Raw genomic sequence first — 17,278 nt, forward strand, 5'->3', positions numbered from 1 at the left:
GTCCCCAGTTTGGGAGCCTACATGAGGCAACTAGCTGATGTTTCTCTCTCTCCCCTCTTCCTTGCTTTCGAAAAGCACTGAAAAAAATGTCCTCTGATGAGGATTAAAATAAAATAAAAATTGTATCAAAGAATACCTGCACTTGAACATGTAAGACATTACCTGAGGCCAGTGGTCCATGTTACCAGTCCTCAACTAGAATTTGATTTCATCATAGGAACTTATATTACCCTTTAAATAAACAAAAAAAAGGACTTTATTTATTATTTGAGAGCGGGAAAGGGGTAAAAAGATGGAGTGAAACATCGATGTGTGAGAGAGAGAGAGATCAATCGATTGCCTCTTAAATGTGCCCCAACCAGGGACCGAACCCACAACCCAGGCATGTGCCCTGACTGAGAATAGAACCAGCGACTTTGCGGTTTGCAGGATGATGCCCAGGCAACTGAACCACACCAGTCAGGGTAGGAGCTTATATTACCTTTTAATGGCTTTTCCCTTTGTTATTCCACCTCTCCAGGAGAGGTAAAATTCCATTATTATTCTTCTCCTCCCTGGAAGGGAGAGGGTGAGAGAAAGGAGAGAGAGTGACCAATTTTAGTCAAGTTTTTAATAAAAGGAATCTTTTAGAAGATGTTTAATATCCTCTTTGTCCCCTAGCCTTCATCTTCACAAACTTCCTAAAATAGTTGTCCACATTTCCTGAAATTCCATCTCTAAGCTACTTTCCCCTTCATGGACATTTGTCTCATCAAAGTCACCAATGGCCAACAAACCTAAGTCAAGATCCCCTGTGAACTTGAAGCTGTCTTTGACACCTAACCACTTCCTTGGTGAAACTCTTCCTCCAGTCTGTTCCATTGTCCCACTCTCCTGGTTTCTTCTGTGAATAAAAATTATCCAGCCCTGGCTGGTGTGGCTCAGTGGATTGAGTGCTGGCCTGTGAACCGAAGGGTCGCTGGTTTGATTCCTGGTCAGGGCACATGCCTGGGTGGTGGGCCAGGTTCCCAGTTGGGTGAGTGTGAGAGGCAACTGACTGATGTTTCTCTCCCTTCATTTCTCTCTCTAAAAAAAATAAATTAAAAAAATCTTAAGAAAAAGTAAAAAAAAAATTATCTAGACTTTGGAAACAGAAAAAAAGGAACAGGAAAAAGAACTACACCGACATCTTCTCAGTGTCAGGCTGGGTCTTCTCCAACACTCCTGTTCCACTGGGGACCATCTGATTCCTTAGAGACGTGCCCCTTTGATTGCCTTCCTATTTAGTATTGATTAGGGTATTTTACAGCTCTGTGAGAGTAGAGGTTTCACTTACAGACAATTCATAATGAGCAAATAATTCTTGTCCGATAACAATGAGAGCGTTTTCTCTCCAGGAAGAAAGCAAACCCCCATGGTCACAGTTCCCTGCCTTGTGGGGCACTAACCTGCGTTGTTAAGTTCAGGTCTGTATCCCTTTGACTGACCAACCCTGTATTCATTCTCAAATTCTCTTTTGTGCTAGTCTGAGTATCTAATCGCTGTCCTCATTCATAATGAATAAATAAAAGCTTTGACATGGGTTCACTTTATTTGAGTCATGTTTTTTAACTTAAGAATTTTTTTTCCTGACTGCTCCTAATACTGTGTGTGGTCCCCACCTCAGCAGGCCATGCTGAGGACAGGAGGGTGGCGTGGGGGTGAGTTAGGTGACTTAAAAAGGGACAGGCATGAAGGGCTTTCCTGATAGGAGCCTAGGCCCCTGGTGTTTGCCCAGTGGCCTGGCGGGCTGTGTCTCCTTCCCTCTGCCTTCTGCAGCCTGCGGGCCTCTCAGTGTGCTGTGTGGTCTGTGACTGTCACCCGAAGCAGGCCATCCCAACACAAACCTCCTCCAACATGTTCTTAAAAATTCATGTAGATGCATCCCAACCCAATTGTGTAACTACTTGTCCCTTTCACCAAAACTAACCCTCGAAAGAGCTCATGTTTGTTTTGTTATTTGTCCCACACCGAAGAAACACAGAGGTACTGTATCCCTTCTGTTGGGTACATGTAGCTATCTTATTTAACCCTCACCACCTCCTTTGGGGGTGTGTAACCCCCATATGGGGCGTCCCATATTACTGCTGAAGGAACTGAGATTCTGACTGTTAAGTGGTTTGCCCAAGGTCATACATGGTGTAAGAGCCAGCCAGCTTGAAACCCAGGCGTGTCTGATGCTGATCATGTTTTCCCTTGGTTTATAGTTATTTGTTCTTCCATGGTCAGAGCTGGCAGGGCTTCTGAGAACCTGGGTCCCACGTGTGCCCTCCTGAGATGGGAAGACAGGCCCAGAAAGGGGCCAGAACTAGCCCAAGGTAACACACCGAGGAAGGAAAAAACTGACCAGTGGAGCCCTCTGGAAGCCTAAAGGACACTCCTTCTCTCCCAAGCAGGCTCTTGTTAGAAACGTCTGCAAGAAACCATGTCCGGCACTTCCCAGAGGATCCAGCCCTGGGGAGTAAGGAAAGCGCTGGCCTTTGGGCAGCTCACTGCCCTCTTGGAGCCTCAATTTTTGTGTATGTAAAATGGGTCAATTATTGGGTCAATGGGTAGAGATTTGAAAGAGACATAGGCTGGAAAGGCAAGTACATTGTAAACTTGCAGACTGCCCAGAGGTGACAGATCAAAGCTCATACTGGACTTTAAAGCTACATTGCCTAGGCTGATTCAGGTTTTACCCCTTAAATAGCCTGTCACCTTGGGAAATTTGTATGCCTCAGTTTCCTCGTATGTGAAATGGGAACGCCAGGAACTACTTCATAGGGTTATTGCAGGAGCCAAGCGCTTGTGATAGTCACTGGTACATAATGACCCCTCTGCGAAGTTAGCTTTTATTACAGGTTTACTGCAAGAGGCGTCGCTGTTTACTAAGCCCAGACTACCCCGATTTTCTCCAGGCCCCGCCCCCTCTAACAGGCCCCGCCCCCGTCCCCATTCGTTCCCGCCTCCTTCTCACCAGGTCCGGCTCCAGCCGGCCCGGGTTTCTCCCACCACCAGGGGGCGGAGGCGCTGAAGGGGGCCTTCTAGCCGAAGCGGACGACGCTCTAGGTAGCGGAGGCGTCTGCTCTCTGGCCAGTGGCGGCGGCGCTCTAGCTAGCGGGTGTGCGGGGCGGGTTTTCAGTGGTGCGGCCGGCTGGCGGCGATGGCGGCCGTACGGGGCCTGCGGGTGTCCGTGAAGGCTGAGGCCTCGGTGGGGCCGGCCTTGGGAGTCCCTTCGCCTGAGGCGGGGTCAGGTTTGGAGCGCGGGGAGCCAGAGCCCATGGAGGTGGAGGAGGGCGAGCTGGAGATAGTGCCGGTGCGGCGCTCGCTGAAGGAACTGATCCCGGTACGGGAGGGAGGCGGGGGGCTAGGAGGAGGTCGCCGAGCGAGCGAGTGCCCCGCGCTAGAACGGGCCAAAAGGGGAGGTGGCCGGCTCCCTGGCCGGGGGAAGGCTGGGGAAGGGGAGGGAGGGAGCCGAGCGCCAGGGGGGCAGGGGCGCGGGGCAGGAAAGACCCGGAGGGAGAGAAAGGACGCAGGGGAGCCCGGAAATGGGTGTGAGGGGGCTGAGGGTGGTTGGGGAGAGCCGAAGGGTAGTTAAGGCTGCCCCCTTCGCTGCCCCTCTGAGCTAGTTTGTGCAGGTGGGTGAGTGAGGGGGGCCCAGGATCGTCTGGGGGCTTGAGATAAAGGATGAGCCAGGGCGGGAACAGAACCAGGAGCGGCCCATAAGGAACTGTCGGGTGGCGCTGGCATCCAGGTCTCCCTGTGGGTCCGGCTCCGGTGTCTGTTAAACGTAGCACTCGCGATTTCTCTTGGGAGGGCTAGACTTGACAGCAGTAGGAACTCAGGGTTCCTGTTGGCTTGAGGGTCATCTTGTCCCCGCGCGATTCCACTGCTGTGACCCCTACATACCGTGGCCCTACATCTGACCTTTCATGAAACCAAAACATCAGCAAACCATCAACGAAGTAGCTGGCAGTGGTTCTTGGTCCGTATTTTACCACAGTGGGGATGGTGAGGGGTGTTCTGCTTGTGGTTTGGTGGTCCTGGGTCCCGTTCTTAGACTGCTCTCAGGCCTGCATAGCTCTTCTCATGTACTTAATTTCTCACCTGACACGAAGGAACTACTTTTTATCACGTCAGCAAGTCTTACTTTTGACCTGGAATGAGGGGAAAAGGTGAAGGTAGGATTACTAAAGATAGCAAATGGTAACAACAATTAACAGTGTCTTTTTACCATTTACTACATTATATCATTTAAATATCACTGCAGTTGTGAAGTATATCTCATCCCTCTATTCATTCATTTTAACATCTACTGCATCTCCCACTATGTGCCAGGCACAGTCCTAGGCACTTCCTTGATCAAGATTAAACTTCCTCCTGAAGTTTATGTTCCAGGTGGGGGACACAGGTAAACAAATAATTTCTGATAGTGGTAAGTACTCTGATGAGAATAAAGCCTGTTAGTGGGATGGAGGGCGGGGAGGGTGTACAGAGCTGGAAGCTGAAGGGGATAGGATGGTCAGGGAAGTCTTCTGAGATAGTAACATTTAAACCAAACCCTAGGTGACAAAAAGGAGCCAACATGTACAGTGTTCCCAGTAGGGGGCAACAGCAAGCCTAAAGGCTCTGAGATGCAACAAGATTGGTTGGTGGGGAAACAAAGTTCTATAGCCCAAATATGAGAGCAGTAAAGAGGTCAGGAAGGAGGCAGACACCATGGAGGAAACCCAGGCCCAGACAGGCCAAAGGAACTATAAAGCGTTGTGTCATCTGTGAATGTCAGAGCTGCCATTGCAGCCCTGGGTTTCTGGATCCCACCCTCTTTTCTGTGCACTGGGCTGTGTTTTCTGTAGGTCTAGGTGAGTCTGGTGGCCTGGCATGATGCATTTGGCTAGTCTGGGTGGGGGAGATAGGTGACTGTGTCTCATCTTGGATGTTTTTCTTTCTTTCTTTTTTTTTTTTTTTAAAGATGTGGGGAAGAGAGGGAGAAAGAGGGAGAGAAACATCAATGTGTGGTTGCCTCTCCCACGCCCCACACTGGGGGACCTGGCCTGCAACCCAGGCATGTGCCCTGACTGGGAATGGGACCAGCAACCCTTTGATTTGCAGGCTGGCACTCAGTCCACTGAGCCACACCAGCCAGGGCTCATCTCGGATGTTTTTCATAAAAGCCTTCAGATTTTCATTTACATGTGTACCTTTGGTAGATGGAATTACAAGGTTTTCTGATTTAGAAAAGCTTCTCCTTAGTGGCTGATTGCTACCACAGCATCACTGGGATGGGCTTTCTCATAATAAGGGGTTGTCAGGGTCGGGATGAGATTTTTGTCAGGTGTTGTCAGCATTTCTTACCCTTCCCCCTTGTGTTAGGACACAAGCAGAAGATATGAAAACAAGGCTGGCAGCTTCATCACTGGAATTGATGTCACCTCCAAGGTAAGACAGACCATGATTTGTTTATTCATTTTGATAAGTGGGTGAACTTGGTCCCTAGAACTTGCAGAACTGTAATTATTCTTTTCCTTCTATTTTCTCTTATTGTTGGACTAAAATTTATTTAACTTAAATTTTATCTTATACAATGATGCCTTTGTGCATTCTGAAAACATCCGGGCAGTGTTTGTGTGTGCTTGTGTTCACAAGGTAAGATCACTATAGCTAGGTGCTTTTTTAAACCATACCCAAGGAAAGGCTCTGCACTGGGAATGCTGTTTTTATGCTGTGCCCATTCTTTAAAAATGATATGCTGTTTCTACTTTAAATGAAACAAAACATAAAAAGTGCGTGGCACATAGTAGGCCCTTAGTAAATGTCTTTATTCCTCACTGGTTGCAGGCTTAGAAAAATAGGATTTCCTGATTGTGAGTGGCCGCCTAAACTTTGAAGACCAAGTCAGCGGAATTATTCTCAGTACCTGGGAGTATTATCTTTTATCTAGTGATTGCTGTTACTAGATTACCAACCTCACTGTAACTCCTCCTCACTGATCCAGACCTATTATTTTCCTTCTTACAGTCAGTGCGTATTTGCCGCTTTAATTGGTGATATCCAGTAAAGGCATTCTTTCTGACTTCAATGTATACAGTTAAGTCTGGAACAGAATTTTGCATTAATTCTGAATAATAGTATAATATTGCCATATTGGATGTATAAAAGGAAAAATAAAAAATGTCATGCTTACCTATTTACATTTTATCTGAGTCTCAGTCTGTCATAGATGGCTTGAAGGCCAAAAGAAAGAAATGATCTTTTAGACAGGTAAGAAAATAAAGTGAGGATGTTTTCTTTCTGTCTTATTTTTTTAAGTTTTTATTTTTATTGATTGATTGATTGATTTTAGTTCTTCCCCTGCCCACTCCCCTACTTATTTATTTTTGGACAGAAGGGAAGGGAGGGAGAAAGAGAGGGAGAGAAACATCAGTGTGTGAGAGAAACATTGATCCTTTGCCTCTCACACGCCCCCAGCTGGGGACCTGGCCCACAACCCTGGCACGTGCCTTGACTGGGAATCAGGAATTGAACTAGTGGCCCTTTGGTTTGCAAGCTGGTGGTCCATCCACTGAGCCACACCAGCCAGGACAAGATGTTTTCTTATTGTAATTAAAAAGAAGTAAACTGTCCTGTTCTTAATCCTGTACAGCTTGCCATTACATGAAACAAATGTGTGGAGGAAGAGTGGTGGTCTCAGAATTGGTACTTAAGTTGTTGCTAAGGGAAGGTAGATTAATTGTTTGCACTGGGAAGACTTCAATGAAATTAGCATCACTATTGGGGAATAACAGACAAGTTGCTGCTTTACTGATCCCCACAAGTTTTCTGTAGTCCTCAGGCCTTTAATTAGTGTGGCAAGGTCAATATGTAATTAGTGAAAGATTCCTAAGAGCTATCAGAAACCCACAGTTGGATCTGCATTTATTTTAGCTTTTAGTTAAAAACTTGTGAAGCTGATTATTTTGTTTTTCAGTGAAGCGTCAGTGCTTCTTGTCACTTAAAGATGAAAACAGGCAATTCCATGGACACGAGCCTAGAATAGAGGAAAGTGTTTCTTTGCCTCAGTGTTATTTTTAAAACCAGGAAAAAGCCTTAGGGAGTGGACTGCTCATGCAGACTTAATGTGGACGAGTGTGATAGGTGTGATTACCATGCACTCAGACAGCATGGAATGGGGATGGTGGTGGGGCTCCTAGAAATAGCACTGAGATCAGAAGTTCTGCCCCCACTTATTAGCTTAAGTGCCTCCAGCAAGCCTTTTAACTTTTTTGTGCTTCAGTTTCTGCACCTGGAAAATTTGGATTTGAGATTGTTTGGTTGTAATTTGTTTGAAGCATGATTGCTAATAATAAATGAAATGCCAGAGAATTAAGCATCATTTATTACTCACTGAATCAACTAATACTCATTGAATTCCTGCTCTGCCCCAGACACAGTGATAGGCATTGAATCATCATGGAGATTATTGCATATTAGAGCAGCATTGCAAATTAGAGCAGCATCAGTGCACACCCTCCCAGTCATTGACTTTGAATCCAATTCTCTACAAAAATTATTAAAGATACATTGTTGCTTATGTCTTCTGATTTATTTTAGAGTTGTCACTGATGCATTGTGTTGTTTGTGATTGAACTTTCCATATTCATTGAAAAATGGCTTTTCCTGTACCTTCCAGGAAGCAATTGAAAAGAAAGAACAGCGAGCCAAGCGCTTCCATTTTCGATCAGAAGTGAATCTTGCCCAAAGAAATGTAGCCTTGGACCGAGACATGATGAAGAAAGGTACAGGGTGGCTGAGGGGAATTTTTTCACATTTCCCCAGACAGTAACTTTGTCCAACCATAGCCCTGCTCTTCCAGCCTTGCCTTGCGTGTCCAGTCTTCATCCACATGCTCCCAAAGGGGAGGGATTTGTGCAGTCTCCATTTCTGAGGTGGCCTACTTAAAGTTGGACTAGCTGTGTCTCAGATGTTAGAACTGGAAAAAAGGGATTGTCTTGTTAGAGGAGGCCCACAGAAAGTCACCAGTTAGTGGCAGAGCTGAGATTAGAACCCGTGCTTCTATGGACTCTTACTTATTTTCTGCTTTTCTCATAGAAGGGTTAACTTTTCTTTGCCTTTAAATGTATTGGAAGTATATCACAGTGAGACTTTCTTTCAGGGGAGTTCACCAATATTGGGATTGGTGGGGGAAAGCCATCAATACTTCTGTTGATACAGGCTCATGATTTTTTTTTTATTTTTGTGTTTTGTTAGGGTAAGTGTTTTGTTTTCTAGAACTCACCCTGAATAATACAGGGTGATCCGCCCCAGTGTTCTGAAGGAATTTATAAATAAAAGGGAAAATTACTAGTACTTTTTAGTGAGTTCATAGCCATATTTATTATTCCACACTAATTTAAATTCGTGAATACAGAAGGTCTCCTCCCTCTGTTGTGTTTGCAAATTTTGGTATTTGTGAAGGGCGTAATAGGCAGACCTCTGAATGCATATTAAAGGTTTGTGTTCTGCTGTGTAAGTTTCTGTAGGCTTGCTTGATTGATAAAAAAACATGTTAAATGAATGAAAGAATAGCTACTCTTTTTTGGGAACTTGCTGTCTTAGTAGGCACTGTGTTAATGGGCATATTGCATATTCGTTTCTTATTTCTCACCACAACCATATGAGGAATATATTTTTTATTCCTGTTTTACAAAGAAGTAGAAACAGGCTCAAAGAAGTTTAATAAATGCCCAAGGTTATGTAGCTACTAAAAGTGGAGTTGAGAGTTCAACCTAGGTTTTTCTGACTCAAGCCTGGCTCTGAACTACTTTGCTCTATTGCCTAACAATATGTGATACGATAGCACAGGCCCAAACCTCCTCAGGATATCCCAGGGGATAGAGTAGCTTGGATACAGGGCTCAACTCTGGATGCTGCTTTACTCTTTTTCCTGCATCATGAGTTCAAGTTGGAAATAGGACCTTGCTTCCCTTGCAGGTTGGGTTTCCAGGCATCTGCCTGAGTGGACTTTTGTTTCAGGAAAAGCCCTGTGAAGGCCAAGGACAGCTATGCCTCTTGGTATTCATGTGCCTGCTCAGTCTGGGCCCAAGCAGAGCTCTGAAGCCTCTCTCATACCTTCACCGTGAAAGCACCATGGTTTCACCACACCTGGTTACTTCTAGTCCTGTGAACATTTGTTGTGGCAGTGCATGCCTTTCGTCTGCGATTTTGTCTTTCCTTGTCCCATGCTTTGTCTTGTTCAGATGTCATTTCCTCCGTGAAGCATCCCTAATCACTCACTCAAATTTCCCACCTCTGTTGTAGCTCTTTCGGGTGCTCAAGTCCTCCTGGAATCTAGCCTCAGTTCTTTTGTGAATGTGGACAAGTTATTGAACCACTTTTGGTCTCAGTCTCCTTGTCTGTATAATGGGAATATGATATCTACCTGAATAGGATCGCTTTGGGGGTTAAATTTTAATTTATTTTATTTAATTTTTAAAGATTTTATTTATTTTTAGAGAGAGGGGAAGGGAGGGGGAAAGAAACATTGATGTGAGAAACATCGATTGCTTGCCTTTCATACATGCTGTGATTGGGGACCAAACTGGTGACTTTTCACTTGGTGGAATGGTACCCAACCAAGTGAACCACAATGGTCGGGGCTAAATTTTAATTTTTTTTTGAAAAGCAGTCTTAATCTCATAGTTCTAAAGATATTCCTAAAAAGCAATAGATCTGCCTAGATGTCATCTGGACCAGTGGCTTGTTACAGGCTGTTTTTCATCCAGGATGGTCTACGATAGTGTTTTGGAACTCTAGAGAGCCCTGCTGCCACTACCAGATCAGTTTAAATTAGGATGGGAGGTGGGCAAGGGGTTTGGATTGGCCCCAGAAATAGTGATTTTATATGCCCCTAGGTAGTTCTAATGTACAGTCACGACTGAGAAAGAACTGCTGGTGTGGTGGGGAAGAGCATGGGTTCTGAAGCCTGACTGCCTGTGTTCAAATCCTGACCTGTTTCTTTCTACTCTGTGGCTTGGGGAAGTTATTTAGCCTTCAAGAAACTCAGTTTCCTCATGTGGAGAGACAGATAACAGTCGTTCTCACAGGGTTGTTAGAAGGGTCTAACAATGTGTTACAGTTCTTAGGTTCTTAGAGTGGTGTCTGGTACACAGTAAGGCCCCGATAGATGTCAATTATTTTCATTGTACGGCATTTTCTGTCTTCCAAGCAGTCATCTAAGTGGCCTAGCCTCTTGGGAGAATGGGGATGTTGGAATATACATCTTGACTCCTTCAGCCATGCTAGGTGTCAAGTTATTTCTTCTTCCTAATAACCAACAGCAGTAATAAAAGATGCCATTGATAATGGGTACTGCGTTCCACTCTGCTGTGTGGTTAACTTGTCTGTGGTTAAACTGTTTTGTGAAGGGAAAGTAATTATCTTTTCTGTTTTGCTGATGGGGAAACTAGGGGGCTGAGGGGTCGAGAAACTTGTCCAAGGTCCCACAGCCAGGTAGCAAGGCAGTGATTCGAAGGCCGGTCTGACTGAACTCCGTGCTCCTGATCTCTCTGCCAGCATTCAGGGACAGAGTGTGGGAAATGCTGCACTCACCATTCAGCATCAAGAGTGATTTGCTGCTTACTCCTTAGTCACTCACAGTGTCAAGCAGCTTTGGCTTCCTTATCCCCGAGAGCAAAGCTGTCATGGTTGGAACGGACCTTGAAGGTCATCAAAATTCTCCTCCTGCCCAGCCCTGCAGGCCTTTTGGCAAAGTTCCCAGTGGTCTTTTGGCTTCTGCCTGAACGTTTCCTAGTGATGGCAGAACTGCTTACGAAGCAGTTGTTTTTGGTTTTGGATACATGTTAATACATGTTCCCCATGTTGAACAGAAATAGCTTTCTAGTAATTTCTGTTAGTTACTGTGTGACCCTTAGAACAACGTTGTCCTTTCCTCATTCACATAATAATCCTTCAGGTGATTGGGCAGTAAGCCCATTTCCTAGACTTTCTTCATGTGACTTGACTTTCTGATCTCTCTTCTAAACTCTTTTCATAAATGTCCTTCATAAAGTGAGTTGTAGATTCCAGACGTGGTTGGATCCATGGACAGTTTGGCAGGGCTGTACCACAGTTTCTGTCCCAGCCGAGTCAGTGTTGTACTCACCTTCTAGTCAACCAAAGCACGCACGTCTTTCCCCTAAGGATTCTACCCCTCAAAGCAGCCTTTCTTGTCCTGTACTTGAAGCCCTGTTTAAAAATTACTTTTCTGCTTACCCCATCAGACTACATCTTGTTAGTTTCAGGACTCCCTTTCAGTGTGTCATGTTCATTTTCATCTTCAGTGTACCTTTCACTAGTTCAGCTCTGTTCCGTGCTGTGGTGTGGCAGGCTTCTGCATCGTCACCCAGGTGTTGGTAAAGGTTGATCAGAGTAATCCCGTTTCATGCCATGAAACATAGGTGTATGAGTTACAAGTCTTAGTTTATTATTAGGCCCACATTTCATTTTATTGTCATGAGGAGCTAGATTACATGCCTTAATGATCTCAAGACAGAACTCCATCTATGGTATTATTTGAGTTTCTTGGCCTGGTAGTGCTGTCGAAAAAAGAGAAGAGGTTAGTGTGGCTTGCTTCTTGAAGAACTCATCATTTTCGATTGGGAAAGCTTGATTTCTTAAGGCATCGTAGATTATTTGATAAACCTACTTTTCAAAAATTTCTGAGAATGACAATCTTTTCAATCTCTTGTTTGGGAATTTCTTTTTTCCTCTTTTATGAAATTCAGCACAGGATCAGTCCTTCTCAAGGCTTTAAGGTATTTCACTCCTTTCCTGGGACTCTTTGGAGATTACTGCCTAATTCTGAAACCACAACTGCGCGATTCAGTCAGTGCATCGGGATGTAATTCTGGACCAGTAGACTTAAACTTGTTAAAACTAATTCTTTTGCTTTTGTGACTTGTCTTGGGTTTTAGTTCTTTTTTTTTTTTAAGGTTTTATTTATTTATTTTTATAGAGAGGGGAAGGGAGGGAGGAAGAAAGGGAGGGGAACATCAATGTGTGGCTGCCTCTCACATGGCCCCCACTGGGGACCTGGCCTGCAACCCAGGCACGTGCCCCGACTGGGAATCAAACTGGTGACCTGCTGGTTAGCAGCCTGCGCTCAATCCACTGAGCTACACCAGCTAGGGCAGATTTTAGTTCTTCTTAATGATAGCTATTCTACTGCCAATTATAGAAATAGATGAACAGTTCTGCCTTTTTTCCTGCATCATCTTCCCAAAGCAGTGTTGTTCTAATACTTTTTTAAAATGCCATCAGCACTTTTTTTATTGCTGATTTCAGAGAGAGAGAAAAAGAGAAATGTCGATGTGAGAAAAACATTGATTGTACATGCCCCAACCAGGGATCAAACCCATAACCTAGGTATGTTCCCTGACCAGGAATTGAACCTGCAACTTTTTTGGTGCATGGGACAGTGCTTCAACCCACTGAGCCACTGGCCAGGGTGAGCCACCAGCATTTTTGATGAACCTGTGTACTCTGGACTGTACCCTTTTCTTCATTAGATGTTATATAAACAACTCGTGTCCACCAAAAAAAATTTGGAGAGTAAGAAGAAAAGTTGCCCACAATCTACCACCAAATCTAGTCATTGTCAACATTTTCTGTATTTCCATCTAACCTTTTCTGGGTGTGGACTTGATTTTTGTTTTTCCCTTTCCTTTTCACTTGACAGCCTGTCATCTGCATTTTCCATGTCTTTATATAGCCGGACATTAGTCTGTTAGAAACTTACATTGCTTACTTTCTTTTACGTTTGTCACTAGCAGTTTTCCCTTTATGTCTCCCATATATGTTCTGTGGCAGACTGTTCTCACCCGAGCTCTGCTGCCTTCTCTTTCCTTGGGATCACCTCTCATACTCTGAGTTACTATATTTAGTGCCTTCCAATTTTTTTTATCATTCTAATTGGAGGTCATAGGATTGGCTTCTTTTTCTCTGGATTTTTAGAAATCTGTTTTCCTATTATCTGTCATTCATTGTCTTCTTTCCTGTTAGAAAAATTCAAGATGATGCCGTCACCACATTACTTGTCGTCAGCACTCAGTAAATGTCCAGTTCCCATTCCCTAATCCATCTGTACTGCCATCTCAGCAATTAGTGCTTTCTCATTGATTGGGCACAAATTTGGGCTCCTGCTGGGTTTTATTTTAAGCAGTGACATTGTCAGCAAGGTGAGGAAGCACTGAGCCTCCCCCTTTGGCGGAGGTTCTGAGCTTGACTAATGTGTGTCTTGCCACTGTCAGTTTGGTTCTCTTTTGAGAATGAACGCTTCTTATGCTCCAGCTGATTGAAACTAGTTTCTCTGTAGTGATGTGGCTCTTTTCTTTAATCTTATGTCTCTACCTACCTCTTTGAACAAGATTTTCCATGGCCCGTTTCTAGATGTATATACCATTCTCTACATTAAATAAAGACTTCTGAGGCCAGAAGTCTTATTACTTACCTTCTTTTTTTTTTGTTTTGTTTTACCTTTTTTTTTTTTGTTTTGTTTTCAAGCTATTTCCTGACTCTAGGGTGTTTTTTCTCTTCCTTCCTTCCTTCCTCCCTCCCTCCCTCCCTCCCTCCCTCCCTCCCTTCCTATTTTTAGGTAAAGGGGAAGGGAGAGAGAAAGGGAGAGAGAAACATCAATACGTGGTTGCCTCGCGTATGCCCCTACTGGGGACCTGACCTGCAGCCCAGGCATGTGCCCTGACTGGGAATTGAACCAGCGCCTCTTTGGTTTGCAAGCCAGTGCTCAATCCACTGAGCCATACTAGCCAGAGCATCTTTTTCTTTTTTTAAATAAAAATATTATAATGTTAGTCCTGGGCAGGGTGGCTCAGTTGGTTAGAGCGTCATTCAATAAATCAAAAGGTCACAGGTCAGGGCACATGCCTAAATTGTGGGTTTGGTTCCCAGTCAGGGCATGTATAAGAGGCAACAGATTGGTGTTTCTTTCCTTCTCTTCCTCCCTCTCTTCCCCTCTCTCTAAAATCAATAAGCATGTCCTCTAGTGAGGATTTAAAAAAATGTTGTAAGGTTAGAATAATGCTGTGATGCTGTTGATATTTATTTTTGTCATTTCTTTTGGTGTTATCCTTTCTTTGTTTATCTCATTTTTTGAGTAAACCCTTGTTATCAGGCCAACAAGTCTCCTACAAGGTATTTTTGCCCTGGTCCTCACTCTCTTCCCTCTATCATGTCCAGGAGCTCTCCCCATTGTTTGTTCCATCTCTTTGCTTGGGATCTTTTTCATCCACACTTGTGGCTGTGAGCTTGAAGAACTGAGAAGGCCCGCTGGTCTGACCCCAGTTTCCCGCTCTGGATGTCCATTGTGAACACCCATCTCATGGAGCCTTTTGTTCCCTGTAGCGCTGCTGGTCCCTGAGGACTTGCTGAGAGTCACAGGTCTTGGTCTCTCCATCCTCAGGAACCTGGGCGGCACAAAGGGATCACCTGATCAACTTTGGACACACCACATGGGCTCCCCTTAAACCTTTTACTCTTCAAAATCACAGAGCAACTATTTAAGTTTTTTTTCATCTGAAAGTATTTACATGCATTTTAAGTTCATTTCTTTTAAATAAAACTAATACGTGAAACCAAAACATAATGTAACAGATACTGAGTTTTTGGCAGTTACTTCAGAGAAGGGAGGGAGAGAGGAATGTGGGGAGGTTGCACTGGCCCCAGCTTCACATGTAATGTTTTATTTGCCTCAAATCTTTTAAAGAAATTAAGCATGAAGCTAAGTGGTGAATATACAAGTATTTTAAATTTATTTTTTGTATTGATATGTTTACATATTTCATAATTAAAACAATTAGATGAGATAATATACTTAGAGTACTGAGAAAAAATTAACACAACCGTGGAAGGGCTAAGGTTCTGTTTTTTACCACAGCCTTTAATCTTTCTTCCTCCCCAGAGGTAGCAAACTGTTGATGTGGATCGAATCATACTGGGCCTTTTTCTAGGTATTTGTTTACCCAAACACATACCCTGAGAAAATACACGTTGGTATTTATGTTGTAACTTCTTTAATGTCATCACATTGTATGTATTTTTCTATAGTTTTTTTTTCACTCTGTCTTGGAATCTTTTCGTGGTATTTAACTGAATAATATTCTATTATATGGATAAACTACAATTCATTTAATATGGATAAACTATAACATATCACTCTGATAGCTAGTGGGTTATTAGCAGTAATAGCAGCGAACATCTTAATGTGAGCTACTGTGTGAACCCACTTGTATTTAAAGATTTTATTTAGAGAGAGGAGAAGGGAGGGAGAAAGAGAGGGAGAGAAACATGATCATCAGTTGCCTTTCATGCAACTCCAACTGGAGCTGTGGCCCACAACCCAGGCATGTGCCCTGACTGGGAATCAAACCGGCGACCCTTTGGTTCACAGGTTGGCACTCACCCCACTGAGCCACACCACGCAAGGCTTCCATGTGTGTTTAAAGTAGGTACTGAGGAGTCCTTATGCCCGTAGGGCATGTGCTAAGTGATATTATAATAGACACTCCCAATTTGTCCTTCAGAGTGGCTGTGCCATTTCACACTTCCACCAGCAGAGGGAGTGGGTCTTTTCCTTCACACTACCAACAATTGATAATAAAAGACATAAGTTTTTTAAAATTCTAGTTGATGAAAACTGGGTATCTTGTTTTAATATGCATTTTCCTGATTGTGAGATTAACCATCTTTTCATATGTTCATTGTATTTCCTGTTGTGTGAATTGCCTGCTTATGTTTTTTGCCCAGTTTTATTTCAAGCTGTCAGTTTCTTATTTGTAGGATTTTAAAAAAATCTATAATCTTTATTTTAAAGATTTTACTTATTTATTTTTAGAGAAAGGGGAAGGGAGGGAGGAAAAGAACATCAGTGTGTGGTTGCCTTTCACGTGGCCCCCACTGGGGACCTAGTCCATAGTGCTCTGACTAGGAATTGAACTGACGACCCTTTGGTTTACAATCCGCACTCAATCCACTGAGCTATACCAGCCAAGGCTATTTGTAGGATTTTACTCTAGTTTCCTTCTTTGCTTTATATCTAAGGGCAGCATCTCTTCTTTTTCAGAAATTGTCTTTTAACTGTTGCACATTTTTCTTTGATACACATTTAAACATTTTAGAATCAGCTTGTCAAGTTTAATGAATCATACTGTTGAATTTGGTATTGCTTTAATTACTGCAGGCTAAGTGGGGGAGAGATATTGTGTATTTTATTCTCAGCCAAAGTGCCTGCCCTGAATTAAGTCATTTGTTTAATGCTGTTTGGTCTGTGGTAAAAATTAAAATAGTGCGTACCTTGCTGTCATATCTTTTTTTTTTTTTTGAAATAAATGTCATCTATTTTGGCATATTTCTTTCCTAAGTGCATGTGATCTGAGCTGTGCAAGGGGGTACTGGTGAGACGTGCAGTAGTGGGTGGGGACATCTTGTCATCTTTTCTGTGTCCTGCTTTCCTAGCAATCCCCAAAGTGAGACTGGAGACCATCTACATCTGCGGAGTAGATGAAATGAGTACCCAGGATATCTTTTCCTATTTTAAAGAATATCCTCCGGCTCACATCGAATGGTTGGATGATACCTCCTGTAAGTACAGCCAAATTTTCTGTTGAATATACTTTTGTTTATTAATTTAAAAGTGTTCTTGCCATCTCAGATGGTGAACAGTTATGGCCCAGACTACTTGTTTATGCCTAACCTCTGCCTTAGCTTAGGAGAGGAAAAAAAAAAATGCCCATTGATGAGAACCAGATGCATTAACCAGTTTACCAGATTATACCCCATGAGTATTCCAAGTCAGCTCAGGGGTGGGGACCAGGGCTTAGGAAGCTGGTTGCTGGCATCTGATTCCGGCGTACACAACTGAGGCCTCTTTTAACCCCCACAATCCCCAACAAAGGGGTGGATCCAGCTGTATAGACTTGGGCTGAGGATTGCATTTTCAGGGCTTTAGGATTTGTCACTGCAACTTGCCATACAGTCATGCAGAGAGCTGGCTCTGCCTCAGTGTCTTTAACCTGGAAATGTGTCAGAACCCTCTGGCACTGTACCAGACCTCGCGTCTCTGCTTGTTTTGGACTGTGTTTTCTGGAATTGCTCCTGCTTGCACTAACTTGTGAGCTGTTTAACCTGTGAACCAACTGTAATTTTTAACTTGCCTCTGCACTGCAAGTCTGTCCTGACCTCCAGTGGCCACTCTGCTGGCTTCTTGCTGTTTTTTTTTTTAAATTATGAG

The 17,278-nt window shown here is 43.7% G+C and overlaps 1 protein-coding gene and 1 long non-coding RNA gene across 3 annotated transcripts in view; both read left to right on the forward strand.

The window, feature by feature from the left end:
- Positions 1 to 3,149: 3,149 nt before the first annotated feature.
- Positions 3,150 to 17,278, forward strand: part of NCBP3 (nuclear cap binding subunit 3) — a 31,159-nt gene continuing 17,030 nt past the window's right edge. The window contains exons 1-4 of one of the 2 annotated variants that reach the window (XM_028534218.2): positions 3,150 to 3,346; positions 5,374 to 5,439; positions 7,670 to 7,775; positions 16,504 to 16,629. In XM_028534218.2, the coding sequence (XP_028390019.1) occupies positions 3,164 to 3,346; positions 5,374 to 5,439; positions 7,670 to 7,775; positions 16,504 to 16,629 (481 nt within the window). In that variant the 5' untranslated portion in view covers positions 3,150 to 3,163. Of the gene's footprint in view, positions 3,347 to 3,622; positions 4,412 to 5,373; positions 5,440 to 7,669; positions 7,776 to 16,503; positions 16,630 to 17,278 lie in introns of those variants that run through there. The other variant, XM_036033252.1, reaches the window with a different exon arrangement.
- On the forward strand, positions 9,600 to 12,309 carry LOC118502118. The gene is made up of 2 exons (XR_004904793.1): positions 9,600 to 11,944; positions 12,171 to 12,309. It is a non-coding gene; the product is annotated as an uncharacterized LOC118502118 (long non-coding RNA).

This window comes from Phyllostomus discolor, chromosome 8 (genome assembly GCF_004126475.2).
Source record: "Phyllostomus discolor isolate MPI-MPIP mPhyDis1 chromosome 8, mPhyDis1.pri.v3, whole genome shotgun sequence".
In the NCBI taxonomy this organism is placed as follows: Eukaryota; Metazoa; Chordata; class Mammalia; order Chiroptera; family Phyllostomidae; genus Phyllostomus; species Phyllostomus discolor.